Source organism: Salmo trutta, chromosome 23, assembly GCF_901001165.1.
Source record: "Salmo trutta chromosome 23, fSalTru1.1, whole genome shotgun sequence".
NCBI classification, from domain to species: domain Eukaryota; kingdom Metazoa; phylum Chordata; class Actinopteri; order Salmoniformes; family Salmonidae; genus Salmo; species Salmo trutta.
The window spans coordinates 37,567,376-37,588,250 of NC_042979.1; the positions used below are offsets into that span (position 1 = coordinate 37,567,376).

The window sequence follows — 20,875 nt, forward strand, 5'->3', positions numbered from 1 at the left end:
AAAAGTCACGGAAGACACACAACTTTATAGAATACAACGAGACAAGGCTGACTATTGCTATGAAAGGACAAAAACTCCCCAGTGAAGTAAGTAGCCAGCTCCTCTCCAGTCCAGCTGACTCGCCGTGGGGCCAGCAGCAGCTGAGAACGCGAGAATGAAAAAAGGGAGTGGAGGCAGAAATTCCACACAGCTCTGAACAAACAGTAACCAGACCTCACTTCACAATTGGACTGCTGCTGTCAGCCCTCCTAACACGCACTGGCCCTCAGCCCCCCTCTTCACCCAGCCTATATACCATCCCACCATACACCGGGGGAGTGGAGGCCAGTAGGGAGAGGGAAGAGTAGGGCGAGGTAACCAGACAGGATTACAGTCACCCACCCTGTATTCTAGTCCCCAGCCTGGATAGTGGGGCTGTCAGAGGACCACACCCTGGTAGTGACTGTAACGCAGTCTCTGCCAGGCAGGCATACCCAGGGTGCTTCCTTTCATATACTACTAGAGTCTCTGGACTACGAGGAATGTGAGCTAAACATTTGGTGTCATTTCTGGAGTGGCAGGGGGCCCAGGAGGGCAAGAGAATCTAGGCTCCTAGACCATAAATTGAATTACCAGCATTCAACATGGCAACTTTGAAGCTGATGTGACAGTGAACTGTAGCAGCAGAAAGTACATTTAAGATGGCAAGTTTGTCTTTTTCAATCATTGATGAATACATAACAAAATGTGAGGCAGCCTCCAAATGGCTTCCGTGAGTTTGTAGGATTTTAGCACATGGGTGTAGTCCCAGCCTACCTGCCAACCACTGTGGGGGGGATTGATAAATTGTCTGTGGCTGGTCTTTACCTTTGCTTAGGCCTACATCTGGAGTCTTTTCTCAGGGTGGTGTAACCTACACTGTGGCATATCAGGTCCCTGTGACCTCTGATACACCAGACCAGGCCCTGGTGGAGAGAGGCCAGTCCAGCTGAACACCAGGGGGAGAAAACACACAGCATCCTTCATCTCTGGTCAGGACTGTTTGCGCATGGTTGTCATCCAGTTCCAATAGACCATCTCATAACCTTCATACAATCAGAAACTTCTTGACAGAAATAAACGGACTAAACCATTCTTCCAGAAAGAAAGGTACAGACAAGGTGTATCACAATAGACATGGATAAGATCAAAATGTGATATGACGACTATGAACAGAATTCAGTGTGCTTAACTGAGTCATTTATTTCAGTAAGGAGGGACAGAACATTGATTTACCCGGCCAACCCAAGGACAGTGAACCCCATGAGCAAAGAGGACCATATAGAAATAAAATAAAATTGCTGACAGTCTGCCCCGGGGGGTGGGGGTAGTGCTAGACCTCATGAAAGAGGCCCATTGTTAAAACACGGCCAGCGCAGCTCCCATTCAGACAGCGAGAAAGAGGGGTGTGGAGAGATGGACGGAGAGAGAGATAAAGTGAAATGGTCCATCTCTGACAGTAGGATTAGTGGTGTCAGCAGTGTGGTGACATTCAGCAGATCCGGGAGACACTGCTTGGTCTGGTCCACAGAGGGGCCCGCTGGGCTGGCTGGGCCTCCTCAACAATCAACAGACCAGTTTGTTGCCTGGTTCAATTCTTCCCCAAACATCTTCCTACACCAGTGGCTCCCAACCAGGGGGTACTTTGCCTATCCACAGGGGGTACTTGAGAAGATGCACATGAAGGGGTAATTCGGGTGCACTCCGTTCAGAGCAAAATTCAGTTGGAGGTACAGTAAATGAAAGAGTTTGGGAACCACTGAACTACACCATAACCCTAACCCACTGAAGAGATGGCAACAGCAAGAGAGAAAACTGAGGAGCCATGAGTCCAGTCAAAGTGCAGATTGTTCTATATAGCTCATATACAGTGCATTCGGAAAGTATTCAGACCCCTTGACTTGTTCCACATTTGGTTACATTACAGCCTTATTCTAACATGGATGAAATAGTTTTTCCCCCTCATCAATCTACACACAATACCCCATAATGACAAGGCAAAAACTGCTTTTTAGACATTTTAGCAAATTATATATTTTTAATTAACTGAAATATCCCATTTACATATGTATTCAGACCCTCTACTCAGTACTTTGTTGAAGCACCTTTGTGGCAGTGTTTACAGCCTTGGGTATGACGCTACAAGCTTGGCACACCTGTATTTGGGGAGTTTCTGCCATTCTTCTCTGTCCCGAAGCCACTCCTGCGTTGTCTTGGCTGTGTGTTTAGGGTCGTTGTCCTGTTGGAAGGTGAACCGTCGCCCCAGTCCACAGTCCTGAGCGCTCTGGAGCAGGTTTTCATCAAGGATCTTTCTGTACTTTGCTCCGTTCATGTTTCCTTCATTCCTGACTAGTCTCCCAGTCCCTGCCAATGGAAAACATCCCCACAGCATGATGCCGCCACCACCATGCTTCACCGTAGGGATGGTGCCAGGTTTCCTCCAGACATGACGCTTGGCATTCAGACCAGAGTTCAATCTTGGATTCGTCAGACCAGAGAATCTTGTTTCTCAAGGCCTGAGAGTCCTTTAGGTGCCTTTTGGCAAAATCTAAACAGGCTGTCATGTGCCTTTATTGAGGAGAGGCTTCCGTCTGAACACTATCATAAAGGCCTGATTGGTGGAGCGCTGCAGAGATGATTGTACTTCTAGAAAAGTTCTCCCATCTCCACAGAGGAACTCTGGAACTCTGTCAGAGTGACCATTGGGTTCTTGGTCACCTCTCTGACCAAATGCCTTCTCCCCCTATTGCTCAGTTTGGCCGGGCAGCCAGCTCTAGGAAGAGTCTTGGTGGTTCCAAACTTCTTCCATTTAAGAATGACGGAGGCTGTTGTGTTCTTGGGGACCTTCATTGCTGTAGGTACCCTTCCCCAGATCTGTGCGTCGACACAATCCTGTCTCGGAGCTATACGGACAACTCCTTCGACCTCATGGCTTGGTTTTTACTCTGACATGCACTGTCAACTGTGAGACCTTACATAGACAGGTGTGTGCCTTTCCAAATCATGTCCAATCAACTGAATTTACCACAGGTGGACTCCAATCAAGTTGTAGAAACATCTCAATGATCATTGAAAACAGGAAGCACCAGAGCTCAATTTCAAGTCTCATAGCAAAGGGTCTGAATACTTACGTAAATAAGGTATTACTGTTTTTTATTATTAACAAATTTTACCTGTTTTCACTTTGTCATTGTGTAGTAGTGTGTGTAGATTGATGAGGGGGAAAATATATTAATCCATGTAACAAAAGGGGTCTGAATGCTATCCAAATGTATTGTATGAGTATATGGCCACTCTGCCATCAAACAAATCAATCTATAAAAAGAAAGATATGCCAGAAATAACTGACAAGATCATGAAAAAGCATTTAAACCGATTAGTAGCCCCTACACTGGCCCATTTTCTGTAAAAAAACATCATACTAGACAATTTCCCCTCCCCCATCCCCTTACACCAGTCCTAATACACTAAGGGCTTAAATCATCCCAGGATTTAGCTGACCGCGACCCCGTTCTGCTCTGACATCTGCCTGTGGTGATGAAGGCACACGCTACTCTGACTAACCTGTTTGAGGGACAGCTCTGTGGACCAATGAGTAAACAGCCTTTGGGTCATGTGTCTTCAGGGCATTGCCCTCTCCTGGGAGACACTGCTGCTCTGGGACTCAATGTGCCAAAGTCGTTGGAGTGATGCAGCGAATTTTACAGCCGCGTGAGACATCGTCACTTCAGTGTGAAGTTGAAGTCATCGGACCTTGCAAAGAGTTTGCCCTGTTGGCGTGTGGTTTAGAAGACAACTGAATGTGTGCGCATGTCCAGGTGTCAAGTCCACTGCCTTCAGAAAGCATGTATACCCCTTGACTTATTCCACATTTGTTGTTTAACAACCTGAATTCAAAATGGATTAAATAGATATCTTTCCTCACCCATCTACATATGATACTCCATAAAGATAGAGTGAAAACATGTTTTTTTAAATGTTTGCAAATGTGTTGAAAATAAAATACAAAAATATTCACACACCCGAGTCAATACATGTTAGAATCACCTTTAGCAGCAAATATAGCTCTGAATCTTTCTGGGTAAGTCTCTAAGTGCGTTAAACACCTGGATTGTACAATACTTGCCCATTCTTTTAAAAACTCTTCAAGCTCTGTCAAATTGCTAGAAAACAATTTAAGTCGTGCCATCAAGCAGATTTAAGTCAAAACTATCAAAACTATCCAATCAGGAACATTCACTGTCTTCTTGGTAAGCAACTCCAGTGTAGATTTGGCCTTGTGTTTTAGGTTATTGTCCTGCTGAAAGGTGAATTCATATCCCAGTGTCTGGTGGAAAGCAGACTGGACCAGATTTTCCTCTAGGATATGCCTGTGCATAGCTCCATTCCGTTTCTTTTTAATCCTGAAAAACTCCTTAACGATTACAAGCATACCCATAACATGATGCAGCCACCCCTATGCTTGAAAATATGGAGAGTAGTAATCAGTAATGTGGTGTATTGGATTTGCCCCAAATATAACTTTGTATTCAGGACAAAAAGTAAATTACTTTGCCACATTTTTGCAGTATTACTTTAGTGCCTTGTTGCAAACAGGATGCATGTTTTGGAATATTTTTATTCTGTACACTGTCTTTTCACTCTCATTTAGGTTAGTATAGTGGAGTAATAACTACAATGGTGTTGATTAATCCTCAGTTTTCTCCTATCACAGCCATTCAATTCTAACTGTTTTAAAGTCACCATTGGCCTCATGGTAAAATCCGAGCGTTTTCCATCGTCTCTGGCAACTGTGTTAGGAAGGACGCCTCTAATCAAATGGCTACCCAGACTTTTTGCAGGGACCTTACATATAATTGTATGTGTGGGGTACAGAAATTAGGTAGCCGTTAGAAAATCATGTTTAACACTATTGTTGCACACAGAGTGAGTCCATGCAACTTATGTGACAATGTTTTGCTCCTGAACTTATTTAGGCTTGTCATATTTATTGACATTTCAGCTTTAAATTTGTATTTAACTTGTACAATTTTTGAAAAACATAATTTCACTTTGACATTATGGAGTATTGTGTGTAGGCCAGTGAAAGAAAATCTCAATTTAATCAATTTCAAATTCAGGCTGTAACACAACAAAATGTGGAAAAAGTCAAAGGGTGGGAATACTTTCTGAAGGCACTGTAAATGGTTTCTTTACAGAAAAACAAATCTGTAGCATTTATCAGATGACAATACATTTGGGGAAGGAAGAGGCCACGTCATAGTACATGTTGTATCTTCGACCCGCGGAAGACCCCCTAGCACAGTGCAGCTGCAATAGGAGATAATGCTCGACTGACGCTGTGAGTGGTAGATAACACCAATTTCCTCCATGTCCTGCCCCCTCTCTCTAACACTCTTTCCCTCCTTCACTCCCTCGTCCACTTATCCACTAACTACCTCACACACCCCCACATACTACTACTAAACAGCAAAGCTGAATGCTTCATCGAAGCTCACCGTCTATGTAACCCTTGATCTCTTAGCACTAAAAATGAATGAGCCTGTTGGCAAGAGGAGGAGACAGAAGCACCATGCACAAATTCCATCTGCATTACATAGGATAGTCAAAGTCCAACCACCTGGTTTCTCAACCGTGTAAGCAAGCAGCAATTAAATAACTCCACGGTGGTTAGGACTTACACCTAACAGTGGTTAGGCCTGCTTATCAACTGTACAGAGACAAAGGTTGTGGATTGAGTTGGTGGACCCACATCCTGTTGTTGTGGCGAGACCACATGAAGGACGGTCTTGCTAACTCTTTTTTTTTGTTCTGGTTCAAAATAGCATTTAGCTGGTGGGGGTGACAGGTGGGTGGCCATGGGTGTGGCCAATGGCACAGTCAACAACCAGAAATATTTTTTTATTTTACCTTTATTTAACTAGGCAAGTCAGTTAACAACAAATTCTTATTTTCAATGACGGCCTAGGAACAGTGGGTTAACTGCCTTGTTCAGGGGCAGAACGATAGATTTTTACCTTGTCAGCTCGGAGATTCGATCTTGCAACCTTTCGGTTACTTTTAGGCTTAGCTAAAATGTTTATGCTAGTTTCCTGCAAATCTACACATTTTACAATGGAGCTAAGAGAACATCTGCAATTCTACACATTTTGCCATGGCTTATGCCATCTGAGTGACTTAAACATAAAATCAAATGGGGGCCTCATGCAATTACAAAAATACTCCTGAATGCATAATTTGGGGAATGTTTTATTCTCCCTGACTATCTTAGCATTTATTTTGGCGATAGCTAGTTCTCAAAATATATATATATTTTTACATTTACATGTTTTACATTTTAGTCATTTAGCAGACGCTCTTATCCAGAGCGACTTACAGTAGTGAATGCATACATTTCATACATTTTTTTTTTTTTTCTGTGCTGGCCCCCGTGGGAATCGAACCCACAACCCTGGTGTTGCAAACACCATGCTCTACCAACTAAGTGCCATTATCATTCCTACATACTTTATATTTGGTTTTAGTCGTTTAGTTTAAAACCTTTTTTTCCCCCATCCCTTAAACTATTCTCCCAAATACTTTTCTATGCAGAAACAAAAACACTAACTATAGGCCTAGATACCCGGCGAGTGGTTGGGTTAAATACTGACGCAGGAAACTAGGCTAAATTGCCACTTCAGTACCAACTACATAAGACAGCTTTTGAGAAAGAAAGACGTTATGTATGTCAGTACTTTTGCACGGGACCGGCACACTTGAAGTGTTATGTAAATGTGGCTGTTTCAAGGTTCTCTAGAAGATTCTTCCCTCCCTTTGTTCTCCCCTTCAGTCATTTAGCAAAGGTCCATTCAACTTGGGTGTTTACCTCAAACTGTCATGTCAAACTATTTCACATTTTCAATGCATTAACGGAATTTAGTGAATCAGCAATATTCTAACTGAATATTAATTTGGTATTCCTGATGAGTCAACAACTTGAACACAAATATCATCACGTCATTGTCTGCAATAGGTCTTTGTCACTGAAATAACCACTTATAATCGTCACACAGTAGTGACACTACCTTTTCAGACGGTTAGCCATTGTCATGAAGGCATATTAACAGGGCTGTTCCAATTCCGGTCCTGGAGGGCCAAAACACTTCTGGTTTTTGTTTCTACCTGGTAGTTAATTGCATTCACCTGGTGTCCCAGTTCTGAATCAATCCATGATTAGAAGTAAAAGACGAAAACCATAAGTGCATCTATTCCCACTCTCCCCATTTTAAAATCAGGTCATTCTCATAAAGACGTGCCACAGATTACATTCGAGGAGGCCAGAGATATTTATAGATCCCTGTGTGGCTCCCATCGCTGCACAAGTATCCAGAGAGATATTGCTCTGCGGAGAGAGAATGCGACACAAGGTGGGTGGGTGGACGGGTTGGTGGAGAGGGGTGGGGTATCGATTTGCTTCATTCGAATTATTGCCTACGCATTAGGCCTAGGCTACTCTTAGTAGCTGGATATTTAATTTGAGTGCACAAAACTCTTCGCTCGCTTCCTGGCATAAACAAATCCATTAGTTTTGACGGAGCACAAAAAAATTATTATACTGAGGAGAAAGCACCCTATCATGAAGGCCCATCATCACTCCCAAAGAGTGAGACAGTGGAAAACAGATAATTGGTCTTTGACCAATCATACCAGATCTTTACACATCTGATCTTTTCAGAGCTGATCTGATTGGTCAAAAGACCAATAGGTGAAAAAAAAGATCAGAATTGGGCTGCCTGTGTAAACGCAGCCATAGTCAGCCCCCTCACGGTTCCCATGGTAACATCAGTTAGCGAGGGGTTATATGACGCCATACTGGGCGAATGCAGACCGGAGGAATTTACAGGAAACGGCAGGGTGATCCCAGAAGACTTAGTACATGCCAAATACATGTGCAAAGAGAAGAGGCGTAGCTTCAGTTCCCTTCCCTCAGAGTGAACCATGACCCCTTCCTTACAGCCCACTCCACTCCTAGCTGATCAGTAGCATGCCCAGAGGAGATGTGAGTGCAGCTGAAGAAGTGAACAGTGGATGGTTGGTTTGTGAATTAAAACAATATCTACAAGAGTGTGATTAGGCTACATGACAAAAGATTGAATTCAGCTTCATTGTTACTCTTATTTTCATAAGTTCACACATAAAAAAATGTTCAATCCGTCATACAAGTCCCAAATCCTACTCTGGAACATCACCAAAACAATCATGTCTGGATTAAATCAAAATGGCTGCCGCCCAGTCAACAACACAGTGAAATGCCAATGTCAAGAGATTTGACATCTGTGGAGATTTACCATGCCAAATGCAAACATGATTCCCTTGCATGCATCTTTTTCATAAATAATGGTCAGTGACATTAATTTAATCCAGCTCAGTTAAAATCAACACAAACCTTCAGTTTCATGCACACGACTCCACACAAATCCACTGACAACGCATGCAGTAGCCTACACATAGGCCTGAATTCAGTGATTCAATTACCATGTAATTCAGTTAAAACCAATCAAATTACTACATTAACCAAGTCCTGTCAAGACAAAAAAACATTTGCTTACACAAACGTACAATGCATGCAGAAAACGCAGGCCTGAATTCAGTGAGAAATTACCATAAAAATAAACTAAACCCAAATCAACGGACCATAGCTAGATTAACACAGTTAACCATAAACATTTACTCACAACTTCAATTCTCAAAAATTAAGGGACATGGGCTAACCAGTAAAACCAACTTTTGTTATGTATCAAGAGAAAATCTAGATATTCTGGGCTGTTTATCCAGAGCCCTGTTCTTTCCAACACTGTCTCTGCAATCAGTACCTGAGGAGAGGTGGTGGCCATGAAGCCAGCAGCAGTCACTTCGGTCTAGGCTCCAGATGAAAGGCTCAACTGATAAAGGAAGAATGAGAAACTGAACGCCTCTCTTATTCTCTCTCTCACTCGTTCTCTCGCTGCAGCGCAGACAGACGCATCGCCCCTGCAGTGGCTAGGCCGTGATGGGAGCAGGCCAAGATACCGCCCAGCCCTTTGCGTCTCTCTGCCTCTTTCCCTCCCTCTTCCTCTATTCAGCAAAACAGCAGCATCATGGCCTGCTCTCAAACATTCTCCCTGGCTGCTCTCAGCATTCCAGAAATGTCCATGCATTCGATGAACACCCTTCCGATAGCAGCAACGCACACAACATGCAAACTAACACACAGTGGTGACACACGTTACCTTCAGTTTTGGTTTAATAAACTGGGACATGATGACAGGTGCCTGCGCAGGCTAAAGGCAACAACATACACCACAGTTTCATGTCAGAGCAATGGGTTATTTCCAACCATTCAAAAAGAGGAGAATTCAAACTATTGCTTTTAACGAACATGACTTGTTGACATTGATAAATACAGTTGCAATAAGAATATTCATTCAGTCGCAGCATTACAAAAGTGTTTGTTATTTGCTTTGTGTCAAGTGTGCATGCCCAAAGTATGAGGTGAGTTAGGACAGCCAGCCAGCAAACTGATAGACCACTTAAGGCCAGGGTAACAGTATTCGCATGACATCCAGATAAGAGGCTCCTTAGCCTAGTTCCTATGGCATTAAATTAAGCTGCAACACACTTTATGCAAACGCAGCATCGTTTTTCTACGTAGTTTTACGTGGGCGATACTCATGAAACCAGTTAACCATGGCAGTAGCAAATTGAGTTAGAAAACCATGATGCATCTATCTGCAAGAATCAACTGTCATTCTGAAAACGAAGATGCCTAGTTTATGGCACAGTGTCTTATTTGAAATACATTTTACATTTCCCTGATTTAGACATTTTAACCCCAAATTCTCATTACCGAAATGAGACCAGATTAAATTCTTGGGTCATTTTATACTCTTTTACTTGAGATAAATGTATCTTTTTTGAATAAAGCAAAATATGTTGCTGTAGGTTGTGCATAAATCATTAAAATTGTATACTAGTTGAAGTTTACATTCAAATATAATATTACGTAAAAACAGTGTCTGAGGACATTACCGTAACACTAAGTTGCTGTAAAAACTGCAATATTTTTTTAAAGAAAATGTTATTCACCCATGATGCATCATCTAGAGTAGTCCTTAGTATATCTTGTTCTCAAACACACCCTTTATGACACTTTCTCATTACCGAAATGACTAAAAAGCTCAAATTGTAAAAAACTCGAGAACCATTACCTTACCAACATGGAGGAATGAATGGGCTTTAGTGATGTGGCCAATGGTTTGCTGACTCATCCTATTTCTTGCTGATTGAGCCAAGGGCCTCATTAACACACATTTCTCATTACCAAATCATTTTTAGGTCTGTTTCGGTAATTATAACCTTAATTTCGGTAATGATAATGAGCTAATTCTAATGTATAGTCAACAGGTGTCCTATGCTGGTAACTTCAATGATTTACCAGTACCACTGCTAACACCTATTGTATAGATGTTTTGTAAAATATTAGTTACTTAAAGACACAATCTGGAGTTTTTGTTTCAGCAAAGAGCAACCCCACCACTTAAAGGAGGATATCCCCATTTGACACATTCAACTGTTTTAGCACTTACCTATACTGTTGTTTGATATCCAAAGCCAGTTGTTGGTCAAGATCCCACATATTTAGATGCCATTTGCCCATAGGATCCCTAATACACCAATATTACCTGTAAAGACCTTGGAGAAATTACTTTTTCGATGCTTAAATCCACTTTGAATTCTGAAAATACATGCACGTAATTACAGTACTTATGTTAAAATAAGGGGCATTTTTATCAACTGCATTATTAAGATCAGTCATTTTTGTATTATGCAAGTCATTTGGGATTTACAAATGACACAGTTTGATGTACTGGGTTACTAAATCTCAAATAGAGCTCAGTACAGTGTCCATTGGCAAACTAGGTAACACTCATTACTGAAACATGCATTCTCCTCTCCGAAACCATTTTGGAAAAATAAAACGTTTACTTTGGCAATCTGGCCTTAATCTGATAGTGTGCCCCTTGTTCTTTATACATAAACTATATACATACAAAAGTATGTGGACTCCCCTTCAAATTAGTGGATTTGGCTATTTCAGCCACACATGTTGCTGACAGGTGTATAAAAATCGAGCACACAGAATGCCACCTTTCCAACAAGTCAGTTCGTAAAAATGTCTGCCCTGCTAGAGCTGCCCCGGTCAACTTTAAGGCCTGTTATTGTGAAGTGGAAAGGTTAAGGAGCAACAACGGCTCGGGCCGCGAAGTGGTAGGCCACACAAGCTCATAGAACTGGACTGCTGAGTGCTGAAACTTTTAAAAAAAATAGCCTGTCCTCGATTGCAACACTCACTACCAAGTTCCAAACTGACACTGGAAGCAACGTCAGCACAATAACTGTTCGTTAGGAGCTTCATGAAATGGGTTTCCGAGCAGCCGCACACAAGCCAAAGATCCCCATTCGCAATGTCAAGCGTCGGCTGGAGTGGAGTAAAGCTCGCCGCCTTTGGACACTGGAGCAGTAGAAACGCATTCTCTGGAGTAGAGGTCGACTGATTATGATTTTTCAACGCCGATACCGATTATTGGAGGACCCCAAAAAAACCAATACCGATTAATCGGCCAATTTTCCCCCCCCCCCTTTATTTGTAATAATGACAATAACAACAATACTGAATGAACACTTATTTTAACTTAATATAATACATCAATAAAATCAATATAGCCTCAAATAAATAATGAAACATGTTCAATTTGGTTTAAATAATGCAAAAACAAAGTGTTGGAGAAGAAAGTAAAAGTGCAATATGTGCCATGTAAAAAAGCTAACGTTTAAGTTCCTTGCTCAGAACATGAGAACATAAGCTGGTGGTTCCTTTTAACATGAGTCTTCAATATTCCCAGGTAAGAAGTTTTAGGTTGTAGTTATTATAGGAATTATAGGACTATTTCTCTCTATACCATTTGTATTTCATATACCTTTGACTATTGGATGTTCTTATAGGCACTTTAGTATTGCCAGTGTAACAGTATAGCTTCCGTCTCTCTCCTCGCCCCTACCTGGGCTCGAACCAGGAACACATCGACAACAGCCACTCTCGAAGCAGCGTTACCCATGCAGAGCAAGGGAAACAACTACTCCAAGTCTCAGAGCGAGTGACGTTTGAAACGCTATTAGCGCGCACCCGGCTAACTAGCTAGCCATTTCACATCGGTTACACCAGCCTCATCTTGGGAGTTGATAGGCTTGAAGTCATAAACAGCGCAATGCTTGAAGCACAGCGAAGAGCTGCTGGCAAAACGCACGAAAGTGCTGTATGAATGCTTACGAGCCTGCTGGTGCCTACCACCGCTCAGTCAGACTGCTCTATCAAATCATGACTTAATTATAACATAATAACACACAGAAATACGAGCCTTAGGTCATTAATATGGTCGAATCCGGAAACTATCATCTCGAAAACAAAACGTTTTTCCTGTCAGTGAAATACGGAACCGTTCCGTATTTTATCTAACGGGTGGCATCCCTAAGTCTAAATATTGCTGTTACATTGTACAACCTTCAATGTTATGTAATAATTACGTAAAATTCTGGCAAATTAGTTCGCAACGAGCCAGGCGGCCCAAACTGTTGCATATACCCTGACTCTGCGTGCAATGAACGGAAGAGAAGTGACACAATTTCACCTGGTTAATATTGCCTGCTAACCTGGATTTCTTTTAGCTAAATATGCAGGTTTAAAAATATATACTTCTGTGTATTGATTTTAAGAAAGGCATTGATGTTTATGGTTAGGTACAGTCGTGCAACGATTGTGCTTTTTTCGCAAATGCGCTTTTGTTAAATCATCCCCCGTTTGGCGAAGTCGGCTGTCTTTGTTAGGAAGAAAAAGTCTTTACAGTTCGCAACGAGCCAGGCGGCCCAAACTGCTGCATATACCCTGACTCTGTTTGCAAGAGAAGTGACACATTTTCCCTAGTTACAAGAAATTCATGTTAGCAGGCAATATTAACTAAATATGCAGGTTTAAAAATATATACACTTGTGTATTGATTTTAAGAAAGGCATTAATGTTTATGGTTGGAGCAACGTGTACCTAAGCGATTATATGCAATGCAGGACAGGCTAGATAAACTAGTAATATCATCAACCGTGTGTAGTTAACTAGTGATTATGATTGATTGATTGTTTTTTATAAGATAACTTTAATGCTAGCTAGCAACTTACCTTGGTTTCTTACTGCATTCGCGTAACAGGCAGGCTCCTCGTGGAGTGCAATGTAAAGCAGGTGGTTAGAGCGTTGGACTAGTTAACCGTAAGGTTGCAAGATTGAATCTCCAAGCTGACAAGGTAAAAATCTGTCGTTCTGCCCCTGAACAAGGCAGTTAACCCACCGTTCCTAGGCCGTCATTGAAAATAAGAATGTGTTCTTAACTGACTTGCCTAGTTAACTAAAGGTCTAAAAAAATATATTTAAAATACATTTTAAAAATAAAATAAAAATCGGCCAAATCGGCGTCCAAAAATACCGATTTCCGATTGTTATGAAAACTTGAAATCAGCCCTAATTAATCGGCCATTCCGATTAATCGGTCGACCTCTACTCTGGAGTGATGAAAAACGCTTCAATATCTGGCAGTCCGACAGACATATCTGGGTTTGGCGGATGCCAGGAGTACACTGCCTGTCCCAATGGATAGTGCCAACTGTAAAGTTTAGTGAAGGAGGAATTATGGCCTGGGGCTGTTTTTCATGGTTCGGGCTGGCCCCTTAGTTGAAGTGAAGGGAAATCTTAACGCTACAGTTTACAATTACATTCTAGACGATTCTGTGCTTCCAACTTTGTGGCAACAGTTTGGGGAAGGCCCTTTCCTATTTCAGCATGACAATGCCCCCGTGCACAAAGCGAGGTCCATAAAGAAATGGCTTTTGAAATCGGTGTGGAAGAACTTGACTGTCCTGCACAGAGCCCTGACCTCAACCCCATCGAACACCTTTGGGATGAAATGGAACACCTACTGCGAGCCAGGCCTAATCGCCCAACATCAGTGCCCGACCTCACTAATGCTCGTGGCTGAATGGAAGCAAATCTCCGCAGCAATGTTCCAACATCTAGTGGAAAGCCTTCCCAGAAGAGCAGCAAAGGGGGGGACCAACTCCATATTAATCCCATGATTTTGGAATGAGACGTTCGACAAGCAGGTGTCTACATATCATTGGCCATGTAGTGGATGTGTACATACAAATAACATGTATACACAAGTTATGACAAAAAACAAGTTTCACAAAAGATTGTGTTGCGAAATACATAATAATAAGTTAATTTTAAATATATTTGTTTTCAGTGTTGTTCAACTCAATAGGTGAGCAATGTAAAAAAAATATATATATATCAAATCAAAATTAAAATTGCTTTGTTTATTACCTTTTTGGACTTTTAAAACTGTTGCGGTATTGAGAATTATTGCATTACTAGTTGTGAAAATTGTGGTAAAATGCATATCTGATCAATAAACACAACAATTATGAAACGGATGAATAAAGATCCTAATGTTAGTGATCCAAGAGGAATTATTTTCTGTCAGTTTCGTGAGAATCACCCATATACTTTTGTGCGGCTCAAAGTTTGGAACGGACCATATCCGTCGCTCTGTTTGCTTAGGGCCCTTTACACAAAACTGACACATTGAACAGAACATATACGGACAGTATAACTGAATAAGAGTGGCATCTGTCCTCGACCATTTCAGACAGGGAGTAACTAAATGGGTAGGGGTGCTTTAAATTAGGCTACTTCACTGTCAACACATTCTCTGTTCAAATGTGATTATCAGTCAGCCAGCCGGAAACCATATAGCTGACCATGTTAAACAAGACAAACATAGAAAAAAAACTCTTGAATATGCCGGGAACTGGAAGCTAAATCAGTCCACTGTTAATATGTTTAGGGTTAGGCATAAACGAGGTTCAGACTTTAAAATGAAATGCATACGACACATTTAAAAAAAAAAAAAATGTATGTGAGGAGCGCTGATTAAACGTTTTTCATGTGAATTTGTCCTTGGTCATGTGTCTCCTTCACTCTGGTGACGGTTGATGACCTAAACCGTGTTCTTGATCCCATCAAGAATGCAAAACACACATCAAGAATGCAAAACACAGACCTACTAAGTGTACATTTTAGTGTTTCAAGATAGTGTGTGTCTAATGGTTTGAGCAGTTTGTTGTTGAGCCACACCCATTCTGTCACCCTTCAACAGAAACACAATGTGCATCACCTATGAAGGGAAGTGGGTGGTGGTGGGTCGAAGAGCTTATAAAATAAACCCATTTCTGATCTCGGTGGATGAACTCCCTTGACTACACAAGAAGCTAATGAAAAAAGTAAATTTTGGTTCCTGCCTGGCCCCTTCCATTCTATATATTTCCAATGATTACCTCATCGAAGGGATAGGGACAGACAGCAGCAGCATTATGATTGCTCCACCTAACTGCTAAGTGGAGCTTCCTTCCCCCATCCAATCGATTCAGATCTGTGCTAGAGGTCGACCGATTAATCGGAATGGCCAATTAATTGGGGCCGATTTCACGTTTTCATAACAATCGGAAATCGGTATTTTTGGACACCGATTTGGCCGATTTTTTTACACCTTTATTTAACTAGGCAAGTTAGTTAAGAACACATTCTTATTTTCAATGATGGCCTAGGAACGGGGGGTTAACTGCCTTGTTCAGGGGCAGAACAACAGATTTTTACCTTGTTAGTCCAACGCTCTAACCACCTGCCTTACATTGCACTCCACGAGGAGCCTGCATGGCAGGCTGACTACCTGTTACACGAGGGCAGCAAGAAGCCAAGGTAAGTTGCTAGCGAGCATTAAACTTATAAAAACAATCAATCTTCACATAATCACTAGTTAACATGGTTGATGATATTACTAGTTTAGCTAGCGTGTCCTGCGTTGCATATAATCGATGCGGTGCCTGTTAATTTCTCATCGAATCACAACCTACTTCGCCAAACGGGGGATGATTTAGCACTGTCGTTGCACCTAACCATAAACATCAATGCCTTTCTTTAAAATCAATACACAAGTATATATTTTTAAACCTGCATATTTAGTTAATATTGCCTGCTAACATGAATTTCTTCTAATTAGGGAAATTGTGTCACTTCTCTTGCGTTCCGTGCAAGCAGTCAGGGTATATGCAGCATTTTGGGCCGCCTGGCTCGTTGCGAACTGTGTGAAGTCAATTTATTCCTAACAAAGACCGTTATTTGCCAGAATTGTACATAATTATGACATAACATTGAAGGTTGTACAATGTAACAGCAATATTTAGACTTAGTGATGCCAACCGTTAGATAAAATACGGAATGGTTCCGTATTTCACTGAAAGAATAAACGTTTTGTTTTCGAAATGATAGTTTCCGGGATTCAACCATATTAATGACCAAAGGCTTGTATTTCTGTGTGTTATTATGTTATAATTAAGTCTATGATTTGATATTTGATAGAGCAGTCTGACTGAGCGATGGTAGGCACCAGCAGGCTCGTAAGCATTCATTCAAACAGCACTTTAGTCCGTTTGCCAGCAGCTCTTCACAATTCTTCAAGCATTGAGCCGTTTATGACTTCAAGCCTATCAACTCCCGAGATTAGACTGGTGTAACCGATGTGAAATGGCTAGCTAGTTAGCGGGGTGCGCGCTAATAGCGTTTCAATCGGTGACGTCACTCGCTCTGAGACATGGAGTAGTTGTTCCCCTTGCTCTACAAGGGCCGCGGCTTTTGTGGAGCGATGGGTAACGATGCTTCAAGGGTGGCTGTTGTCGATGTGTTCCTGGTTCGAGCCCAGGTAGGGGCGAGGAGAGGGACGGAAGCTATACTGTTACACTGGCAATACTAAAGTGCCTATAAGAACATCCAATAGTCAAAGGTATATGAAATACAAATGGTATAGAGAGACATAGTCCTATAACTCCTATAATAACTACAACCTAAAACTTCTTACCTGGGAATATTGAAGACTCATGTTAAAAGGAACCACCAGCTTTCATATGTTCTCATGTTCTGAGCAAGGAACTTAAACGTTAGCTTTTTTACATGGCACATATTGCACTTTTACTTTCTTCTCCAACACTTGTTTTTGCATTATTTAAACCAAATTGAACATGTTTCATTATTTATTTGAGGCTAAATTGATTTTATTTATGTATTATATTAAGTTAAAATAAGTGTTCATTCAGTATTGTTGTAATTGTCATTATTACAACAACAAAAAAATGGAAAAATATATATATAAAAAAAAAAAATTCGCCCGATTAATTGGTATCGGCTTTTTTTGGTTCTCCAATAAATCGGTATCGGCGTTGAAAAATGATAATCGGTCGACCTCTAATCTGTGCATAGTAGGGCGAGGGACTATTGGAAAGAGTTAGGGGCCACAATGCAACCAGGCCCGAGTTTGGAACATACCGTCTTTAGTCGAGTGATGACTGGAAAACTAAATTCTGACATGGTGCAAAAAATACCAGACACACTATGAGGACAGAGAGGAGACAACTGAACAGGCTCATCCATAACGCAGAAATTATTTCTTCACTCAGGCTGCAGCTCGGAGAATAGACCTGAAATTCTATTAATAAATTAGCACGGAATAAGGCCATCAACTAGAAAAATGACAGGCCTTCTCATCTCTGCAATGTCATGGAGACATTGGTCTTACTAGCTCACAGGAGAAGTAAAAACTAAAACAGCTAAAGGCAGCAAGCACAGATCACATGCCTTGCATGCTATTCTTTGAGGACGTAGTTGTTACTTTCCCCATGGATTTCTCACTGAGGATGGAAAAGGCTTATGTCATGTCCACAATTGGCCACCACCCTTGAAATGGGTGGTGGTTAGGACAGTCAAAAGCAATGACGCAAGCGAGGCACTGCGTGGTCCAAATTCTCAGAGGTCATCACCCACCCAGCTGTGTAAATCCTCTCCCTTCAACACATATCTATCTTTTATTCGATTTTTATTGGCATGGCATATTTGTTCACATCTACATTGCCTTAGGGCCCTTGCCAAACTTTTAAAGAAGGTGAACTGCTGACAACAGCAGCTGTTCATCCGAGTGTGTGTTGGAAAATACATGTTTTCATTATGATAACTTTACATTTATTAGGATTTTTATGAATTTTGCTATTATTATAATTGTTTTTAATGTTTCAACCTTTATTTAACTAGGCAAGTTAGTTAAGAACAAATTCTTATTCACAATGACGGCCTACCCCAGCCAAACCCTTACAACGCTGGGCCAATTGTGCGCCGCCCTATGGGACTCCCAATCACTGCCGGTTGTGATACTGCCTGGAATTGAACCAGGGTCTGTAGTGACACCTCTAGCACTGAGATGAAGTGCCTTACACCGCTGCACCACTCAGGAGCCCGAGTGGGTGAGAAAAACTCTATTTAGTGCAAGAAGTTTACCACACCATCAAGACAATTATAATCAGAAAGGATTAGGTATACAAAGGCTAGTAATACCACCACCCAATGTGAAAACCATCAAAATGCATTGAAAGCGAGGTGAAAGACAAATCGACAAAGGCCATCGACACCATCCAATGGCCGAATTACTAAAACAATGAACAGCCAGCCAGCTGCTTTCTGCTTACCATGAGAAAGATTAGTTTAGGATATTCTTAAAGCCGTATTTTAGAAGTATGTAAATATTTGCCACTACGCAGTATTGCTGCTATTTACAAACGCTTTGGCTGGCTAGACCAGCAGATGATGCCATTATATTCAATAACATTCCAACTGTCTGGCATAGATGCTGGGCGGGTCCTTCGCCTATAGCCGACACAAATATGTCTTCCGTCGACAACAGACAATACATAACAATTGATTAAATAATGTATATGTATACACTAAGGTTATATTCAATTACATACCATATGTATAAATGGGTATTTGATTTATAAACATTTATAAGCTGCACATTTTGCTGTAGAATGGGTCGCGACGTTGTGTGGGCTCGCTCTGTCAAAGTCAACGCAAGGAAGCTTAGCTAACTTGCTAGCAAGCTGACAAGCCAGTGATGGCTTCTGGTCTCCATAAGGTTATGCAAGTCTGTTTCAACAAGTTATAAATTAAGCTTGTTTTTTTTACCAGGGAGGAGATGGCGGTGCCCTGAAAGTTATGTCAAATATTGTATAGTACGTTTAGAAACTCCGTGGTTTTGCTGTCGGGCTTGTATCTCCCAGATGCATGTAACTAGCTAACTTAGTTAGCAGGGGGATGGTGAGGCCACTGAGGTATATAGGGTGAGGCTAGTTGTGAGTGACACAACCTAACGTTACTAGAAAAAGCAGGATGGTAAATTGCTCTATGAATAGTTAGTTAGTAAACGCCAAAGCCGTTTTTATTGAAACCCACCACGTGCACGCTTACCTCTACTTTGCAGTTAGCCTGGGTAGCTTTCTAGAACCGGATCAAAAATGTGTGGAAACCTCCCGGAATAAAATAGCTGTCGACGGCGTCGAGCTGTTCTGGGCTGTAGAGCGAGCTGTTTGGGATGTCGCTAGTGACATCATACACCGCAGCACCGAATGTGTAACGATGACTACCGGAAAATACCGAACCTCATCATACTATAGTTTTGCATACTCATGTAATACATTTGTAATAAATGTGACTTAAATTATCATTATTTCTAGTGATAATGAAACTATATCATATCACATTCATTTAGTGACTGTTTCACATGTGTAGAAGTAGACTGGGTGTGTACTCATGCAAGACGCAGGCCATTTGGCCGGGTGCCACAGAATACATGGTGGTTCTATACAAATATATAAACATGTGTATGGTTTGTATTGTATATACTATCGTATCACCTTATGATTGTTATCTTATTCATAGAAATATAAACATGTTTTGTTATACCCCTGTATCAAATTACCAACATGTTTCCTATTATTTTAAATTAACATTGAACGTAATATTGATACATAGTTTGTTTTGTGTTAGCATACAAACCAATCTGACTGACACAATGTACTTGATTTTAAACTAGGTTGTAATATTTCAAGAATGTATGCTTAACACTTGAGGGGAATGCATGGCTTCCATGTTTTCCTCCGGCTCGGCCCTCCCCTCCTGAGTGAATCATTGTGAGCTTACAGAACAGGGCTGTGGGCAGCTGAGCGAAAATTGAGGAAACCTAAACTTTCCCGGAGGACCTATCATCCTTTCACCTCCTCTCTACCTTCTCTTCCTCTGTATCTGCTGCCAAAGCCACTTTCTATCACTCTAAATTTCAAGCTTCTGCCTCCAACCATAGGAAACTTTTTTCCACCTTCTCAGCCCTCCTTAAGCCTCCACAGCCTCCCTCTCTGCAGACAACTTTGTCAACCACAAAAATATTTGATGACATCGGCTACTCATTCACTCAGCCCATTGAGTCCACTGGTCTCACTCACACAGAACTACCTTACACCTTGACCTCTTTCTTCCCTCTCTCTCCAGATGACATCCTGCGACTAGTGAGGTCTGGCTGCCCGACAACCTGCGCGCTTGACCCCATCCCCTCCTCCCTTCTCCAGACCATCTCTGGAGACCTTCTCTCATTCCTCAAATCCCTCATCAACTCATCCCTGACCACTGGTTGCGTCCCCCCTGACTTCAAATGGCCTAGTTGCTCCCCTTCTCAAGAAACCAACACTCGACTCATCTGATGTCAAAAACTATAGACCTGTATCCCATCTTTCTTTTCTTTCAAAAACACTTGAACGTGCTGTCTCTGATCAACTATCTCGTTATCTCTCACAGAACGATCTTCTT

The 20,875-nt window shown here is 41.5% G+C and overlaps 1 protein-coding gene across 11 annotated transcripts in view; it reads right to left on the reverse strand.

Annotated features, from left to right (window-relative positions):
- The window catches only part of sptan1 (spectrin alpha, non-erythrocytic 1), a 56,508-nt gene extending 36,894 nt beyond the window's left edge, over positions 1-19,614 (reverse strand). For 9 of the 11 annotated variants that reach the window (XM_029710174.1, XM_029710173.1, XM_029710168.1 and 6 more), the window contains exon 1: positions 8,871-9,009. In XM_029710174.1, the coding sequence (XP_029566034.1) occupies positions 8,871-8,891 (21 nt within the window). In that variant the 5' untranslated portion in view covers positions 8,892-9,009. Of the gene's footprint in view, positions 1-8,870; positions 9,010-10,622; positions 10,719-19,483 lie in introns of those variants that run through there. The other 2 variants (XM_029710166.1, XM_029710165.1) reach the window with 2 other exon arrangements.
- Between the last annotated feature and the right edge of the window lie 1,261 nt (positions 19,615-20,875).